This window comes from Cnephaeus nilssonii (assembly GCF_951640355.1).
Source record: "Cnephaeus nilssonii genome assembly, chromosome: 1".
In the NCBI taxonomy this organism is placed as follows: Eukaryota; Metazoa; Chordata; class Mammalia; order Chiroptera; family Vespertilionidae; genus Cnephaeus; species Cnephaeus nilssonii.
The window spans coordinates 60157294-60177846 of record NC_137072.1 but is presented as its reverse complement, the minus strand read 5'-3'; the positions used below and the strand labels follow the sequence as shown (position 1 = coordinate 60177846).

The 20553-nt window shown below is 39.9% G+C and overlaps 1 protein-coding gene across 7 annotated transcripts in view; it reads right to left on the bottom strand.

Moving 5' to 3' along the window:
* Nucleotides 1–20553, bottom strand: part of FAM13A (family with sequence similarity 13 member A) — a 296829-nt gene that overhangs the window by 46768 nt on the left and 229508 nt on the right. For all 7 annotated transcript variants that reach the window (XM_079771464.1, XM_079771467.1, XM_079771465.1 and 4 more), the window contains 2 exons: nucleotides 19579–19758; nucleotides 11434–11620 (listed from right to left, as the gene is read on the bottom strand). In XM_079771464.1, the coding sequence (XP_079627590.1) occupies nucleotides 11434–11620; nucleotides 19579–19758 (367 nt within the window). The remainder of the gene's footprint in view (nucleotides 1–11433; nucleotides 11621–19578; nucleotides 19759–20553) is intronic.

Below are 20553 nucleotides of genomic sequence, written 5' to 3'. Positions count from 1 at the left end.
GTTTAGGTTACAAGAAGCCTCTTTAAAATGGCTCTCATTTAACCAAAGCAGAATTGCTCTTCTTACCTGGATGTGATCTTCCTGATAAAGAATGATGTATCTATGACAAAGAACCTTTGTTTGTTCTCATAGGTAATCTTTAATAGATTATCAAAATCTTTAGTGTAAGATCTAGTGCAATAGTATTAGGTTTTCCTAAAGTTCTGAAACATGAATTCTTAGAGAAAGCATAACCAGATCATGTTAAAACAGTGTTAATGACATACATTTATAATGATATGCAAATGACTATTTCCAAAGACATACAAATCTTTAGATTAAGGCTAAGAAATATTCAGAAAGGGAGAACAGGAAATAAACCATAATAGCATTACATAAATATAAAGATACTTCCGTTAGATGTCAGAAGATTGATTTTTTCCTAACAGAAAGAACCAAGATATAACTGAATAGATTTTGAGAATTATAAAAAAAAAAGAAAAAGAAAGTATAGGTAAGTATGTTATACAATAGGAAGCTTTGCAAAAAGCAGTTGAACATGTGAGAAAGTTTAGCTGATCTCCAGGGATAAAACAAGTAGTAACTTCTTCAACTCCCTCCCCCACTCCACTTTTTTAAAAGTGTTTGGCCCAAATGTTTAAGAACTCCCCAAGGACCTGAGTTTTTATAGATGTAACTGACAAATGGTGACTTTCCATATTGTTCAGTAATCCTCCCCCTAAAGCTTTATAAGAATTCCAGCTTTCATGCCGTCCTCCACACATTTGAGACTGTTGAATATTCATGGTCTGCTTTTACAAAGCAGCATGCAAGTACACAGCGTTCCTTTGCTAAGGTAGTTGGATTGCCCTCCTATACCTTCTGGAAACAGGAACATGTTAAGAATGTGTTACAACTGGCAACCTACCTCAGTTTTTTTCAGAACGAAACAAACAAGGGTAGTAAAGATCTATGAATGCAGTAACGAAAATACCTATTTCCCTGGGAGCAAAATGTTTTATAAAATCTGACTTCCATTCTTGCCTAGGATTTAGGGAGGTCAAACTGAGATAAGAGATAATATTGCAATTCCTCCACTTCCCTGAGGTGGGGAAAGGGACAAATGTACAGGTCAAAATAAAGGCTGAAATATAGAATGCTCTCGTTGTATGAGAAATATGCTACTGGACTTTCAAATGTTCTGTTGTTGTTATTAGTACTTGTCTTATGAGAAAATACTGGCTCAATGCCTTTTGAAGGTGTTGAACTGTTTTATGTCCAAAACTCTTCTCTAGGTGTGATTAGAGTAGTTCATTAATATTTTCATTTGTTAAAGGTTGAAGTTAATAGAATTCTTACAAAAATGTTTTATTGCATTAACTTTTAATATTCCTTCTAAAGTTGTAATCTTTTAAGTAGGTAACTTTAAGAAATAGAAAAGAACAGAGTATGACTTTATAATATAATGAAACTGCTTCTTGAGTTGTATTTTTTTTAAAAAACTCAGGTAAAGCCTCATTTACAATGCAGAAAATTTTGCCTCATATAAGTCCTACAAGTGACTTTCAAAACACACACATTTGCTATGATATAATTTATATGGACAATTTTTGAGTGTCAGAAGGAAGTGGCATTTAAGAACTACACTTTTAAATTATAAAAGAACCTCAAATTTAAAAAGAGCAAAAGCCTCTAAAAAAAGCTTTAGGCTGTGGACTTTATTTTCAATTCTTACCCCCAGTTCTGTTTTGGCATTGAAGCTAAGGCTCAAAACCTGTTTGACCACTGAAGCACATGAAACCACTTGGAGCAAAAACAAATTTGTCTTCTAAAACTGTAAAATGCTGACAAAGCCTTTATAGAGGACACCAAAAAAAAAAAAAAAAAAAAAAAAAAAAAGCCTTTTTTCAATATACAAACAGCTCAGTCTGAAGGCTGCATGGAATGCTGCTAGTCAAAACAGGCTCATTATTCTAACCTTGAGCTCTCGGAGGAGAATATTTGATTTTTCTCATTAACAAATGATGAATGGCAGATTTGAATCTCTTTGTGTACCCTTTTGTACATTTTACTGCTTAAAACTGTATAAATTAACCCATATTAAAAAATAACTACTGGCACTGTAAGAGATGCCTCTGGAAGAGCTTGCCAGCTGTCCACCCAATTCCACCCGTTCCGTCCACAGGACCGCACAGCCACATGCCCAGCAAGAACACATCCCCTGGCTCCTCCACAATGGGAGATGGCCGCGTCACCAGCTGGCCTCCAGCACGATCTCAGAAGCAATGTGTATGGCTCCCAGACATGGTCCTTAAACTAACCCACCAGGTATAAGCCTCCACATCCAATCTCTCGCTCTCTGTGAGCTGGAATGGAGATGAAAACCACCAGAGTGCGGGGAAGCTACCTGCTGAAGAAGGCAAAGAGCAAGTTGGCCTGGGGCCCTACACACTGTATGGAGCAAGCCCTCTGCTCCTCTCCCCAGCCCTAAACACTCCTGCTCTAGATTGCCACAGGAGACATAGCTTTTACTAAGTCCAAGGCATCGTGTTTTGGGTCTTTATGTTAGATAGGTTCCCCTAAACAATATGGCAACCATTCATTCACTCTTCCCCCCGGCACATTTTTAGTGAGTGTCTAACCATCTGGGCATGGGGGTGCAATGCTGAGCCAGTCAGACACTAGCCTTGTCACCATGACACTTATATTTTGGTTACTGCTCCAACTTTAGCTTGTTACATTGTTTATATTACCTTGATTTCTGTAATAGGTTCTATCTGAATACAAATGTAAACTACTAATAGACAAAACATAAAACTCAAGGCCAGCACAATCTTTTCTTACTCAATAGAATACAAAGAAAATGAATCCTAGATGTGTGTGTAAACATGATGAGATTAAAAAGTTAGAAGCTGTGGTACACTTATGCAATGGAATACTACTTGGCCATAAAAAAGAAGGAAATCATATCTTTTGTGATAGCTAAAGAATATTATGCTAAGTGAAATAAGCCAACCAGAGAGACAAACACCATATGATTTCACTCACATGTGGAGCAAACAAAATAGAAACAGACTGACAGCTGTCAGAGGGGAGGGGGTGCGGGGGTTAAATAGGTGAAGGGATTAAGCCAAAAACAACAACAACAAACCACACACCTCAGATACAGACTACAGTATGGTGATTATCAGAGGGAAAGGAGGGGGTGGGGTGGGGTGTGGGGGGGTGTAGAAGAGGGTAAAGGGGAATAAATGGGGACTGAAGGATTTTGGGTAGTGAATACAATATACAGATGAGCTATGATAATAAAAGCGTAATATGCTAATTACACCAGATGTCCTTCCAGACGAAACCGGGGCTGCGAGGGAAGCCCAGGTCCCGGGTGCCAGAGGGAAGCCAGTCCTGGCAGCTGGGGGAAGGAAGGCCTACTCTTGCATGAATTTTGTGCATTGGGCCTCTAGTGTATTATAAAATTGCACACTTGAAACCTATATAATTTTATTAACCAATGTAACCCCAATAAATTCAATAAAAATATTTTTAAAAATGTAAAGAGTACTCACTTTTCTTGGATTAGGAGTAGGCTGTGGTTAAAACAGTAGGTGCTATGTGAAGGAGGCAGCGGGGGGAAACCATTCAAGTTTCTGATGAAATGGTCTTTGAATCAAAGTAATTTGCTATCAAAGCTCTCTACTCATCCACTAGGTCCCACCCCCTATCAGTTACTCCAGAACACGGATCCTGCAATGGACCCCTTTCTCTTACATCATCAGTTCCCCCTCTCTTTTGGCCTAGCTTAGACTAATGCTGTGTAATACAACCGCCCTTTAAAAAGACTCTCTTAATCTTGCATTGTTTCCAGCTACTGCACCAATTTTCTTCATTTCCTCCTACACTCTCGTGAACCCAGCCTCTTCCTCCCTTTTCCAACCAAAATAGCTCCCAGAAAGGCAGATGTATGTTAGCTGGATATTATATGTGAAATTATCACGTACCCAATTCCAATTTCTCTCTTCTGATTTTCTCTTGACTCAAGTCTACAAGGCTCCTGCCCCCACAGTGCACTGGAAATTGCTAGCTGCTTCCTCTTAAACTCTTTTGCTTGTATCTTCTCCTCCACCGATCGATCCTCTACACATTGGTATGTCCCAGAGCACAGTCCTTGGACCCTTCTCTTTGCTCCTTCCCTAGGGGCCAGCCAGGGCTATCTCAAAGCTTTAAATACCAACTGTGTGCCAAAGACTTCCACACTTAATTTATTTCTCCCCTAAACTCCAGGTTCATATATGTAACTGCCTACTTGACTGGTTTATTAATAAACATCTCAAGCTCAACATATCTAAATGGAATTATTGATGCCCCCCCCTCATTTACCTTCCAACAGTTTTTCCATCTTAATAAATGGCACTCCATCCTTCTAGCTACTCCAAAAGTCTTGGAGTCATCTTGCACCCCTTCCTGCTTCTTCACATCCAAATACAACCCATTAGATGATGCTCTTGGTTCTACTCCAAAATATATCTATAGTCTGACCACTTCTTACTACCTTCATCCTGGCCAAAATTAAGTATTATCTCTTCCTTCGATGATGCCAATTATTCTGTGTTAGTTCTTGTCCATCTTTCACCACCTCTGGGCTATTCTTTCCACAGTTGCCAGAGGGATTCTTTCAAAAGGTACATCAGAAAATGACTTTCTTCCCTCTAATTGCTCCTCATCTCACTCCAGGTAAATGCCAAAGACCTAAAAATGGCTGTAAAGCCTTAAGTGGTCATGGCCCTTGCTTTGTCTCTGACCTCATCTCCTATAATGCTTCTCCCTCAACTCTGCTCCAACCATAGCAGCCTCTTGCTTATCCTCAAAAGGATAAGCCTTATTGCCCCCTCTGCCTGGATAGTCTCTCTAGCTATCCTGATGGCAAACTCCCTCACCTCCTTCAGGTCCCTGCACCAGTACGATTCTCAGGGAAGCCTGACCTGAGGACCTGAATCCACACAACACCAATCCTTATCTCCCACCCTTCCTACTTTATTACTCAACTTCGTTTCTCCCCACAGCGTGTATTGCCATCGACTATTTCCTTGTTTCTTCTCCATCTCTTCCTTTGAAAATGCCAACTTCAGGAAGGCAGAAAGTGTGTCTCTTTGATCACCTAAATTTTGCTTGTCAAATAGTTTTCTGTTGTATGGTTGAAGGAATGAATTATTTTAAATCTGTGGTTCATAGTGTTGGCTTCTTTACATTATGTTGACACTACTCAGAGAATCACTGTCCTATAGTTTTTTTGTTGTTGTTTTGTTTTGTTATTAATCCTCACCCGAGAATTTTTCCCTATTGATTTTTAGAGAGAGTGGAGGGAGGCAGGGAGGGACAGGGACAGAGAGACACATTGATTGGTTGCCTCCAGCACATGCCCTGACTGGGACAGGGAGGAAATTGCAATCCGGTACCTGCCCTTGACCATGAATAGAACCCGTGACCCTTTGGTTCTATTAGCTTGGGCTGATGCTCTAACTACTTAGAAACACTGGCCAGGGCAGCCATGTAGTTTTGACAAGAGTTCCTGCTGAGTTGTGCTGCACTGAAGACAAGAGTTGATAGTTTCTGCATTTGGTAGATGATTGTTTGCAGTAGCAGGAAAAATGGTTTGAAGATGGGAGAGGGCAGAGACTGGAGGCTTGGAGATATGCTGGTGGCTGTTTTGAGGTTCTAGGCTAGTTATAATTAGGGCTTCGGCTATGTAATGGCAATACAAAAAGAAAAGGGTGACATACATCACATTTTTACAGCAGAGTCAACATTTGACAAATTGTTGAAAAGTTGGAAGGATTAGGGGTAAGGAAAAGGAAAGGACTTCGAAAATGACTAAGGATGATGATCTGATAAACTCAGATGGGTATCTTGAGTGAAAAGAGATCAAAGAGTAAAAGACAACAAGTTTGGTTTTAACATGTTGACTTTGAAGTACTTTCTAGGGTGAACTGCAGAGAGCATCAATTAAATGTTGATTTGGGCCCTGGCCGGTGTGGCTCAGTTGGTCGGAGCATCCTCCCATGCAGTGAGGTCCTGGGTCGATTCCCAGTCAGGACACATGCCTAGGTTGCGGTTTGACCCTCGGTTGGGGTGTGTTAAGGAGGCAACCGATCGTTGTATCTCTCTCCCGTTGATGTTTCCCTCTTTCTGCCTCCCTTCCTCCCTCTCTAAAATCAATATATATATTTTTAAATTTCATTTGGGGGAAAAATGTTGATTTGGAAGTCATTTGTAAAGAGGTGACATTTGGCACCATGGAAGTGGAGAAGCTCTCAGATAAAATGCTGGTAGAAGAGAGATAAGAGACAGAAATCTGGGTAACATTTACATCCACTTCTGCTTTGTGGGACATTAGCCAGTGAAGGATACAGCAAAGAAGAAACCAGTCATTGTGGTAAGAGGACAAGGCAAGGTCACCATCATAGAGGCCAAGGGAGAAAGAGTTCTGAGAAAAAGGGACAAAGTATCAAAAGCACCACAGGCCTTAGGGAGGCCAAGGGTCAAGCATACGTCATAGCACAAACGTGTTAAAAGGCCAGCTCCAACTGCAGGTCGGTCCAAGAAAGCAGTTTCTTCAGAGAAGTGAGTAGAATCCTGACTACAGGGGTTGAAAGTGTGAAAAGAATTGAAAATAACAAGTATGGACTGTTCAAAATATTTGATGGTAAAATGAAAGAATGAGACTGGAGATCAGAGCAAAGGAAACAGAAAGGAACTTAAATATGTACTGTTTTCAGTTTTTCCTCTTTGTTTTGAGCATATTTCGTTGCATTTAAAAACACACACAACGAGAATATTAATATCCCCGATTTTACAGATGAGGGAACTAAGTAACTGAGTAGCACATTCACTTGTATAGCTATTACATGACAGAAAAGCAGCAGAGGTAGGATTATTGAATAAAATGCATGACTGAGTTATGGCTTTTGATTCAAACTGTTACTAGGCCAACAGAAATGAGCCAACGAAGAAAGCAATGAACTGTGTGTGTGTGTGTGTGTGTGTGTGTGTGTGTGTGTACACACATACATGGGGGTGGGGTGCGGAGATGGATGTAGAAAATAGAATTTCTAAAGATACTTCTTAACTTTAGAATTTAGAAAGACCACTTTATCATCTGACCAGGTAAGAATATAAAATGAGTGAAGATGTAGAGAAATTCTGGAGCAGGAGGGAGGAAACTTGCTGAAACACTAGCCAGCTGTCTTAACTCTTCAAAGTAAAACCAGGAGACAAGCTTCCAAGAGAGACTGAAGGACACAGGCGTGAGCTAGGGGTTAGGGAGAGGAAAAGGTTGAGACTGTGGCAATAGAGATAAGGCAGAGCACTGTAATGTCACTCACGGCCACTGACTTTCGAGCTCGGCAATGTCTGTAGTCTCTGGTCTCTGCAGGCCACGGCAGCCTTGGAAGGTGAAAGGACAAAGGGGAAAGTGCCCGGACTGTTCCCACCTCAGAGATCCCAAATCTGCAAGATGCCTTTTTTAGGTTACAGCATATTGTCCTCTTTGGCTGTAACAAAGGTCACTGTGAAATGATGACTCACAGTCTTCAGTTACTCTCCTCTCATTTTCTCTGGAAAATAGCTTTTGCTCCCATCTCTCCACCAAAATTGCTCTTTTATTAAGTGTTCTCCAGTTTGCTAATTCTAATAATGGTTCTATTCAGCCTTCTATTGGATCCATCATCTGACCCTCTTTTCACTTAGCTTCCTAGACAACAAATCACCTCATTTTTCTTCTACTTTGCTGGTGGCTCCTTTTTAAGTCTTTTCTACTGGTATCTTTTTATCTCCCCATGTACCTCTCAATGTTGGTACGCCTCAGGCTCACAGTCCCCGAGGCCACTTCTCTTTTCTGTCCACACTGCTCCCTTGCTTGCTCACTCAGGATACTGGCTTTAAATAGCCTCTATCTGCTGATGACTCCCACCCACACTGTATCTCCAGCCAGGACATCCTCCCTCAGCTAGGCCCAGAAACCCAGTTGCCTCCCGCCTCTGAGATATCTGATGGGCAGTTCAATCCTAACATGTTCAAAACTGAACCCAGGACTACCCCCCAAACTTCTGTCTTCTCATTGGCAACACAAATCTAGTTGTTTGGGCCAAAAACATTGGAGTCTCTTTGACGCCTCGATTACTTTCATACCCCACAGGTAATGTCAATTCTACCTTCAAAATGTATCCAGAACCCATCGCCTACTTCCTGACTCCTGCAGTGTAGTACTTCAGGAGGGACCATTCACGGTTTAGTTGATGTGAACAGTGCCCCCGGGAGTAGTGCACTGTATAGCCTGCAAGCTTATATGTGCCGGCTCTGGTATCACCTGTGTTGAAGCCAAAATCATCTCAAACTTTCCTGCCGTGGTTACTCTGCTTTTGCCCACTTACTGTCTATTCTCAAGGTAGTAGTCACATCAAATTTCAGTGAGTCTGATCACCATTCCACCTAGGCCCTCCAGTGGATTCTCACCTCACCCAGAGTAAAGGCAGAGCCTGCAATGATCTCTGAGGCCTTACTTCGTCTGCCCTCTCTCCTGTTACCTCTCTCACTTTGCTCGCTCTCTTTCAGCCATGATGGTGTCTCTGTGGTTTCTTGAACATTCCAGATACATTACTGCCTCGGAACTTTTGCCACCTGCCATTATACTACATCCTTCTACGGCTTGGGTCCTCACTTCCTCTAGGGTCTTTGTACTCAAACTAGTGGCCCGGTGCATGAAATTTTTGCACGTTAAAAGGGAATTAATTAGAGGAAATATTTTAATATTGTTATTTGCCCTTTCTCTATAAGTGTCAGAGATGAAAGAAAATTAGTAAAATGTACATGAAAATCTTCCTCCTGTCAGAGTCTGGGGCACGCCGTGGTACCCAGAGTCAAGTCCCTGCCCACCCGCGCGTGCCTCAAAATCGTGCTAGACCCAGACCTGGCCGGCCCCACCCCATTGGGCGAGATCCAGACCTGGCTGGCCCCACCCCCATCAAGCCCCGCCGGGTGGGGGGTGTGGCCTGAGGTCCCCTGGCCCGGGCCAGGGCTGGGGGCGTGCCTTTAGGTCCCCCATCAAGCCCCGTTGGGCAGGGGGCACAGCCTCAGGTCCCCCACCCCGGCCCGGCTCCAAGCAGGCTCAGGTCCCTGCTGATCGCTTGCTATGGGAACCCTGCCTCCACTGTGGCCACAGCCATCTTGTGATGGTGTGACAGTTAATTTGCATATTACCTCTTTATTATATAGGATGTCAAATTCTTGGGATATCTTCTCTGACCATGCTATTTAAAACTGCACCCTTTGTCCCCTCATAATTCCTATCCCCATTTCCTGCTTTATTTTTCTTTCCAGTAGTTATCACTATCTAATATAGCTTATGTTTTACTTGTTTTCTTGATTATTGTCTGTTTCCCCTATTAGAAGGTTGGGGTCCATAAGGGCAGCAATTTTTGCCCGCTTTTCTCACTGTTGTATCCCCAGGATACTTCCTGGCACATGGAAGGCATATAATTACGCACAATACTTTTTCCCTACCTATGGAAACAAGTGTTTAGTCAGGGTGCAAAGAACTTGACATGGAATAGAAAAGGACTGTGAAGGAGGGTTGGGTAAAGTAAAATTAGAAGATTAAAAATAGTGGGAAGTTAAGATGCACAACCTAACTTTCAGGATGTGGTCTAAATACTTGTACTAGTCACTGTTATGTTCTCTGGCTCTTAGTTTTGTGGTTACCTGTGAAGATGAGATTTAAAAGTTCATGGAATATGAGAGTTAGAAAAGATCTCAGAGATCTCACTTAATAGATGAGGCAAATTTTTCTAAGTTGCATGGGCAGGATTTTAAGTTATTCATTGCAACAAAGACAGGGTCCACTTTGCTCACTTATGTGACAGGCACAATTCTGGAGTGTGGAAACTGGCAACTAAGGTGGGAACATAAATCAGACCAACATGAAATTAGGTTTTCCCATCCAAATGTCTTTAAACAAAGACTATGTCCATAGTTTTTATGAATCAAATACATATTCTAAGGAATAAGTGCATTTTTCCACTTTTATTAGCTATTACAACCTAGATAATTTAAGACACTATCCCTAGTGAAAAGAAGATTATTGATGGGTTCAGTTCAGTGAAAAGGGATTCAAACAGGGAAGTATACTCTTTTCAAAGAAGCCAAGAGTCAGACTTTTAGTCACTGTAATTCTCTTTGGCAGATAAGCAAATAAAGAGCTAATGAAGTTAGTATGATTTTTAAAAAATTTTACTGTTCCCCCAAATATGAATTAAGTCAATACTCAATAATATTTACTGGGTCATGAATGGTTCCAGGGCTTATACTTGTTATTTGAAGAACTGTGTCAGATGAAGTCTGAGGTAAATGACTGCTCTCCGTCCATTCCAGCTGATCAGTTTACTTCTAGAAATATAGTATCAAGACATTTTGGGGGAAAATAGAATAAACATGCTTTCCCTGGATTTGCATTTATGTATATTTTACTTAGGGCAAAATTTGGAATCTTCTGTGAGCACGTGCAGAAACTGACAATGAAAAAAATAGGTGGCCCACAAGTGTTTCTAAATGTATGTACCCAGCATGGAGCTAACAACTGGGCAGAGATAAAGGAGACCAGGAGGATTTACACACTGAACAGTGGGGATGTACATTACTTATTTTTATTAGACACCAGTTCATGCTATGCTATATAATTTATCTTCACTTTACATCTTTTTGAAAAAAAAATTTTAAATAAAGAGCATTAGGAGACAGACTTTTGGTTCTCACTTTCCAGAGAAACTGAATACACAAAAAAGGATGATATATATTCATTGCTAAACCATATAATGTTTTAGTTATTGACTGAACTAAAGGTTCAGGTCTGAGGAAATTGTGTAGGAGATTAATTTTTTTGGGGGGGTTGATTAATTTGGAAGAAAATACTTGATAGAATATAGATTTGAAAATAAATTTCTGAACATGAAGAAAGTTGATCCTCTTTCTCTTTGTATTTTCCTTTCACCTGGCTTTAAGTTCATTCATTAAAACTTGTTTTTCACATATTCATATAGACAAGAACAAATAGAATGGGGAAAACAAGGATAAATGCAAATTACTGACAATCCTATCCCCAAAATAAAAGTTAAAAACGCTCAAAAGAATAAGACAAAAGTCAGATCAATTTGAATAAAATGGAACTCAAATTCGTTCTCTCTCTGGTTCCTTTGGCAAAATATAATCTTTCCCAGCCTTTTTATATTTATAAAAATGAAATTCAAGTGTGTATAGCAGGTAGCTCTAAGGTCTCTTTCAGAACTCATAGTTTATAATTTTGTAAAACTCAAGATTGAAATTATTATTCATTTATTACAAAGCAAGGAAAAGAGATGTGATATTTCCTAATTGGTCACAAGTAAAAATTGTATAAAATTATTCACTTACCACAAGATCGTCTTGATTTTCATTGAGATCAAAAAGTTTGGAACTGGATTTCTGACGTTTGGGTTTGCTCCTTTCTCCAATAGAACCAGAAGTATTTTCATGTAAATTTTCCACTTCCTGGGCATTCAAAATACAATCATCCAGGTTGCTGAGCCCAGAAGGAATATTTTCTTTGTTGATGAGTCCCCTAGATTTGAAAGAAAATTATCTTAATTGTCTCTCAAAAGGTAAAAGGGGCATTTTAATGACACCTCCGCTGCCTCACACAGGAGTCAGAAGAGTGAGTGCTAGAAATTCCAGTTTGCATCTTTGATCAAAATCTGAGCAGAGTGCCACTACTGGAAACCTCTTGGTGCCAAATAAATCACATTAAGAGAGAAATTAGTCCTAGAGGCAATTGGCAAGAGCTGTGTTTCTAGCAAATGAACAACTTTTGTATTTGTACCCAAAGTAATTTGTATTCAAACAGGAAGATTAGTGTAAGCTAACAAAATAATTCTGCCCCCCTCTTATATGTATGTACACATACACACACACACACACACACACACACACACACACACACACACACACATCTTACACATTAATACAATGTATGAAAAAAAAATCTGAAAAGGAAATATGTGTTTCTCTAGAATGGGACGTGATGGTTTTCCCAAATGATAAAAACATTTTAGAGTAGTAAAATGCATTAATCTATAAATCTGACCATGTTAGATAATCTTGGTAGAAACAGCACAATAAAAACTATGGAATACAGATCATTGAAAAAAGAATATATTTTTATTGTTGGAAGTATACAGATGTCCTCCTTCCCCCCTCCCCCCATTACCCCCCTCTACCCTGCTCCTGGCCCCTCCCCAGCCTTTACAGCACTATTGTCTGTGTCTGTGGCTATGCATATCATTTCTTTGGTTAATCTCTTCCCCCCCCCCCACCCTTCCCTCTGAGATTCATCAGTCTGTTCCATGCTTCCATGTCTCTGGATCTATTTTGTTCATCAGTTTATTTTGTTCATTAGATTCCACATATGAGTGAGATCAGGTGATACTTGTCTTTCTCTGACTGACTTATTTTACTTAGCATAATATTCTCCAGGTCCCCCCATGCTGTCTCAAAAGGTAAGAAATCCTTCTTTTTTACAGCTGCACAGTATTATGCACTCATCTACTGAGGAGCACTTTGGCTGGAGTACAAATAATTTTTTAAAAATATATATTTTATTGATTTTTTTACAGAGAGGAAGGGAGAGGGATAGTTAGAAACATAGATGAGAGAGAAACATCAATCAGCTGCACACCCCCTACTAGGGATGTGTCCACAACTAAGGTACATGCCCTTGATCGGAATCGAACCTGAGACCCTTGAGTCCGCAGGCCGATGCTCTATCCACTGAGCCAAACCGGTTAGGGCCAAATAATTTTTAATTGAAATATAAATTTATTACGTCCCAGTGCAAGGAATTCCAGAATGTAAGCTTGTAACTGGAGTTCCTTCATGACTTAGCTGTAGATGTATATATGAATGTCATAATTGCAGAATTTAATTCATTTAATGTTCTTGAAATTGTTTTAAGAATTTCAAACATTCCCTTTTAAGAGGTTTTCACAAAATTAAATTACTTAGCAAAATGTTTGTCTTTTATTACATCACAAAACAAATTAAACCATCCATGTAGCACCATGCCTTGGTAAGGTACAAATGAATGAGCTTTTAAGTATGACCCTAAAAGTACCCCCCTAAACACCTAAAGCTTCATCTTAAAATAAATGAGCTTTAAAGAGTAAAAATACATGACCATATTTTACTATCAGTTCAATCATATCCAAAAATTAAAGATAATATTAAATATTTATTTTGCAATCTAAATTCATATCTGTCTTAGATGGGATATAATGGAACAAAATTATGAATTAATATAATCATAACATTTTCAAGGTTATACTATCTTTGGTGATTTTTTAACATTCCATATTTAATTTATTCTTATTTTATACTTTTCATGTAAAAATGTATAGAATTAGTAAAATCATATAAAAGTTATGTGCAACCTTTATAGGAAAAATCCTATCTAATAAAGAGGGAATATGCTAATTGACCCTCATATCATCTCAAAGATGGCGGCGCCCACAGCCAATAAGGAGGGAATATGCTAATTGACTGCCACACCCTCAAAGATGGTGGCACCCAGTCCCCTCAGCCTCGCTGGGGCAGCAGGAGTGCAGCAAGGCCTGGCCCGCCACTCCACACGCCTGCCTCCGGAGTCCCCCAGGCCTCTCAGCCCCCCAGCCACCCAGGGTCGCCCGAGGCTCAGGTAACCAGGGCCGGTGTAGGCTTGTGCTGCTGGCAGTGGCAGCAGCAGAGATGTGATGGGGCATCGCCTTCCCCTGATCGCTGGGTTGCCTCCCCTCCCTAAGGGCTCCCGGACTGTGAGAAGGGGCAGGCCGGGCTGAAGGACCCCCCTCCAGTGCATGAATTTTCATGCACCAGGCCTCTAGTCCTCATATAAAATAATTAAAGACATCAGGAAAAGCTGAGAGTGAAAGGAGTTTCGAGACAGAAAAGGCAGTTTTAGGAAAGTTCATGGGAGAGGCGCCAGATTGTTTATAAGAATGTTACAAGATAAGGGGAAGAAGAGGAGGAGGATATGGTTGGGCTTTGAACTTTGGAACTGATACCATGCAGGAATAAGGAGGACAGTAGACAATTAGGAAAGCACGGGGGACATAAAATAAGGAAGGGGCTAATTAGAAAATGGGATGAACAAAGAGCTTCCAGCATTTATAAACCGTAGACAATGAGACTCAGAAGACTGGTTTTTCCTATTTTAGAGTGAGGGGGAGCAGGTTTTCTCCATTTGGGGACCCCTCCCCATTAAAATCTTTTAGTCCCCTAATTTTATTCTTCAAACGTCGTAGGACAAGAACCCACAATGAGAGTTCGAGCTTGCCATTCCGAGTATCAATAGGGACTAACATGCCAGCACTTAAACTTATACAAACATTCTTGAAGTCTCTACCCTCCACGCACCGAGAGCAGTGCCTTCTATGGATGGCTGGATGAGTTTGTTCTGAAATTCAAAACTGTTCATTGTACCAATATATTCTGTCTTCCTGTCATTAGTATTATTATGTTTTAATCCTCACCTGAGGATATTTTTCCATTGATTTTTAGAAAGAGTGGAAGAGAGAGGGAAAGACAGAGAGAAATATCAATGTGAGAGAAACACACCCTTAACCGGAACTGAACCCAGGATCCTTTCCACTGAGCCAAAATGGCTGGGGCTCTTCTTGTCATTCTTAATGCTTTCCCTAAACTCCTGGGATAAACATCCAATTATAATTTTTAATGGGGGGGGGGGGGGAGGGATATGTTTTAAAGCTGTTATCGACTAACTAAACTACATTCCCCGAATTGCTATGTTGAAACCCTAATCCCCAATGGGGCTGTATTTAGAGATAGGATCCTTAAGGAGATCATTAAGGTTATATAAGGTTGCAAAGGTGGGGGCTTAACCAGAACAGGTGTTCTTAGAAGAAGAGGGAGAATCATCAGGAGAGCACCCACATAGAGGGAAGTCTGTGTGAGGACACAGTGAGAAGGCACCGTCTGCAAGTCAAGGAGAGAGGTCTCACCCAAACCAGCCCTGTCAGCACCTTGATCTTGGATTCTCAGAACTGTGAGGAAATAAACTTCTGTTGTTTAAGCCCCACAGTCTGGTAGCCCTAGCCGACTAATACAAAATATGAAAATTATTTTTAGAAATTAAAAGACAAGGTTTGTTTTATAAGCTTTTGAATAGTGAATGAATGGCTGGAATAAATCCTATCCAAATAAATACATGAAAATGTGTGCAATTGTGCTCATGTGGAAATCCTGCTCTCCTCAAGGCAAAGTCTTTGCTGAGGTGAGTCAATGCCTCTCCCCACAGGACCTGTGCGAGTGTGAGGAGCATGGTGTACAACTCCTTCTGGCCACAATGGGACAGATTTCAATCATACTTGACATCACTTACCTTTGTCTTGAATTAGATCTCTGTGGCCTCTCACTTTCACTATCTAGATCTTATTTCTTGTTGTTTTTTTTTGTTTGTTTTGTTTTGTTTTGTTCAGAGTTTCCTTCTCACCCTTATGCACACATTTAATGTACTAGCAATACTTCCCTAATATGATTTTTAATTTGCAGTAGGAATTTAATATTTACATAATAAAAAGTTTTACAGTTCATTTGTGTTTTAGAAGATTAAAACCATTTTCATTTACGTAATGCTTTGCTTTCAAAAATATTTATTATGAAATTTTCAAACATATAGAAAAATAAACTATTGCACTGAACTTCCATATACCCATCAGAAAGATTCAACATTTCCATGCACCCAGCAGATGGTAAATTTGTAAACTGTACTCTTTCACATAATAAATATTTTGCTTACGTTTCTATATTTATATTGTAGCAAATAATAATATAAGCCTGATAATATTTCTGTATGAATTTAGACAAATAAAAAATCATGTGCACTAAAATGAAGTATTTATCATCTTACTCAAAGTCTTGCTTATTTCAAAAATTTGCCATGATGATTTTAGTACAGACTTCATTGACTCTTTCATCTCATCTCAAAATATGGTAACCATTGGTTTAAATATATTATTTTTTTTTTAGATTTTGTGTGTGTGTGTGTGTGTGTGTGTGTGTGTGAGATTTTTTGGGTATGTTCTGTTTCAAGGATTAAAAACATTACAATTTTTTTTTATTGATTTCAGAGAGGAAGGGAGAGGGAGAAAGAGATAGAAACATCAATGATGAGAGAGAATCATTGATCAGCTGCCTCCTGCATGTCCCCTACTGGAGATCGAGAGAGAATCATTGATCGGCTGCCTACTTCACGCCCCCCTACTGGGGATTGAGCTTGCAACCTGGGCATGTGCCCTGACCATGAATCAAACTAACGTTCAACCACTGAGCCACGCTGGCTGGGCAAGGGATTTTAAAAAAAATTATATATATATATATATATATATATATATATATATATATATGTATATATATATGTGTATATATATATACATATATATATATATATATATATATATATATATATAGTTGCAGCTCTAAATTCTTAGAGGCAAAATAATAGTCAATAAAATTTCTATTTTCAAAACATTTTTAACCATTCCATAGGGCTAATAGTTTTGAATAGAATATAGAGTAAAATCTAGTTTAATCTTCCCTTATTTTTCAAGTGAAGCGTGATGAAAATATTAGATAAATGAATCAATTACATATAAGCATATATTGAGAAAAACATACTATTCTATATACTAAAGGGGTAATATGCAAATCGACCGAACGGTGGAATGACAGGTCACTATGACGTGCACTGACCACAAGGGGGCAAATGCTCAACGCAGGAGCTGCCCCCTGGTGGTCAGTGCGCTCCCCCTGTGGGAGTGCAGCTCAGCCAGAAGCCAGGCTGACAGCTGGAGAGCACAGCGCCGGTGGTGGGAGCCTCTCCTGCCTCCGTGGCAGTGCTAAGGATGTCCGACTGATGCCTTACTAGTAGGCTGTCAGGTGCACATCCCCTGAAGGCTCCCGGGGGCTAAAGAAACACCCCGACCCCCAGTGCACAAATGTCGTGCACTGGGCCTCTAGTAAGCTATAATAATGATTCTCAACCTTCTCACAATTGATGCCATAGAATATATCTCCTGGGGACATATGCGAGGAATTTCATGGGGAAAAGGTCTAGGCATGAGAGATAAGGGCCTTGCTTTCCAAAGACCTGAGAGCTCAGAGAAGTGGTTCAAGATAGGCTGGCAGTTGAAGGACTATCAAGACATGAGAATGACAAGGGTCAACTTAGGAGAGGGCCTCGAGACTAGGAGGACATGAAGAGAGCTTGAGTGCCCAGACCACATACTAACTAAAAAAAAGGATAACGTGAGACTGTTTGTAAGTTACTCAGCTACTGGTATATATAGTTTGCACCTAGGATTCTATCACTCAATTCCCAGCTGTGGTTTGACCACGAATGACTAGAATGAACGGTGAAAAAAATACCAGACAAGAAAAACTAAGGGAAAGGCTAAAGTTTCATGGGTGTTTAGATGATTAGTTAGGCTCTCTCTACCATTCTCCATCTCCGTTAGCTCCCCTGATATGGACAAAAAAATATAATCAAGATAACTCATACTAGAACTATCCCTTGTCTATATGTGTTTTCTGCAGGAGAGGTTACCATCCTATATAATAAAAGCCTAATATGCAAATCAACCAAACGGCAGAACAACCGGTAGAATGACCAGTCACTATGACGTGCACTGACCACCAGGGGGAAGACGCTCAATGCAGGAGCTGCCCCCCAGCCTGCAGGCGCCAGGCCAGCCAAGGGGGGGGGGGGACCAGCAGGGGCCTCCCTGATTGCCCAAGGGGGGGGGACCAGCAGGGGCCTCCCTGATTGCCCCGCTGGTCACCCCACAGATCAGCCCTGATTGCCGGCCAAGCCTAGGAACCCTACCCATGCATGAATTTCATGCACTGGGCCTCTAGTGTGCTTCATATTTCTCTCCTTGTTTCTGACCTTACCCCCCTGCATTCCTCCTGCCCGCTGCCAGGCACCCACTATCACCACTACCACCATGGGTTTCTGTTCTCTCTGCCCGCCTCACTACCACTTCCAACCTCCACTTGCTTTCCCTCTGTCCAAACAAGAGGGTGGGTGAAAAGTAGGATGCTGTGACACACTAAGGATATTTTGAAAATGCAAAGTGTTGCTGCTAACTACCTGGAAAAAAAACGAGGCAGAGGATAAGAACGGTGTTAAGTGAATAATTTCTACTTGCTGTATAACGCAATATAAGCAGTTCACAAACTGATCATACTCCTAAACACTTCCTATAAAGCTTAGTCAGTAGCTAACTTTAAATGTAAGTATCTCCTGTATCACAGTTTTTCTGTTTTCTAAAGGGAATATTACAGTACCCCCTCTTTTCCACCAGCTCTAAGATAGATGCTTTTTAAAAAAGTGATGATTAGCTAAAACTTCTGTGGTATTATTTCACACTATATATGAATCAAGCCATCGTGCTTTAAGCTTTAAACTTATATAGACATGTATGTCAGTTAATACCCAATAAAAATGGAAAATAAGCACTGCTTATGTCACCTGAAAGGTCAGTGGGTTACACCATTGACACTGTTTTATTCTCAAATTACATTTGTTAATATAGCCTTAAGTGATGTGCAGCATGGAATTTACTTATACTATTTATCTTCTGTGTCTTTCTTTAAGCAAAAAGACATTTTTTTCTTTCTTTAATGAAGATTTTGATGGAACTTATGAGTCCAGGTAAGAAAGAATGATGGGAACTAGGGTTTAGTTTAGTCTTGGACATTTAATAATGAGTTCAAAACATAATTTTATACAGCCTAAATGCTATAGTAGATAAAAATATTAAACCTTTTGGGAAAATATATCAATATAGTCTGTTATATGCAAATTTACTTTACTTGACAATTTAAATCATGATTATTCAATGACTGTTCAAACCTATTTATCAAACCTATTAATGGAGAATAAAGTTCCTTGTAATACTATTCTTGAAATTCATGCTGTGAGAATGCCTTAAAATTAGTCATGATAATAATAAAAACCTCAAGTATTTCCACTTTTGATTAGACTTAAGCTCAACCTTATACTAAAACATAATCAACTGTCAGAGTACGAGAAAGATATTCTAGTATTTAATTAGGTCAATACAGTAGAAAAATCTGTTGGTTCATAAGGTAATCTAACAGCCAACTGCATGTCTAACAAGAAAACACCACATCTGTCCAAGCATATAGCAATTTACACCTCCAATTCTTCAGGATCCCTTAAAATAAGATATTCGCGAGGAAACCATGAAATGTATTTAGATAGAGGTGGCTTCCTACAACATATCAAACATGGAGACTCAACTGAAATGTTTATTCAACCACCTCTAAATTCCCAAATGTTAGCTAAGCTTAGAAGGGTCAAAGCAAAAACTTCTTAAAGTTTTAATGTAAATACTGAAATGGGAATGACAATGACACAGAGACTAATTCAGGTGTTTATTTTTAAAAGAACAGAAAACACAAACAAGAATCAGCAAGCCAACTCACACGTCTCTGCCGCGTCGAACCTCATCCTGCTCCTTGGACTGGCGGCGGCGCTGCCTGGCGGATGCGGTGGGAGGGGCTAGGGATGTTCCAGATTCTGAGTCCTCTGAGCCTTGGCCTCCAGAGCTACTAACATCAAAAAGATGCTGCTCCACAGCTGACCGGATAGTTCTTTCTAAGAGTCTAGTAAAAAAAAAAAAAAAAAAAGAATACAGAGTGATTCAAGCAATCAAGTTTATCAATGGTTGCCTTTAAAAATATGTGCCCAGACCAGCTGGTGTGGCATGTGGCTTAGTGGTGGAGTCTGGACCTATGAACCAGGAGGTTACCGTTTGATCCCCAGTCAGGGCACATGCCCTGGTTTCAGGCTCGATCCCTGATGTGGGGAGTGCAGGAGGCAGACGATCAATTATTCTCTCCCATCATTGATGTTTCTATCTCTCTCTCCTGATCCCTTCCTCTATGAAATCAATAAAAATATATTTTAAAATATGTGCCCATAAATATGAAAATATTGGTATTTCAATGGAAGAGCTACTACAAGTTCATGAGCAACAACATGTGTGAGGCATTCATCCCAAGAATATTTGCATTGTGAGTTAAAAACTAAACTGAACAAATTCCACCAATTTGGTAACCGTGTCTCTCATTTTTGAGTCCAGGATTCCTGAAATGCTCACAGCAAGTCTAGCAACAGAGGCATTCAGGAAATAAGGGTCATTTAATATACGACAGAATGAGGAAAGATTTTTTTCCTCATAGAATAATAATGGAACTATTCTTACACAGGTGAGTTTCTTCCAGATTTCATACCAGTTTTGCAGAGGAAGAGAATATGATTTACAAAGCAAAACTGGCACAAATAATTTTATGTCTATTATTTATTTGAAACTCCTTTAAGATAAAATTATATAGGGAGCAATGCTATTAAAAAAAGAATACCTCACTGTGACAACAATTACTCATAACAGAACAGCA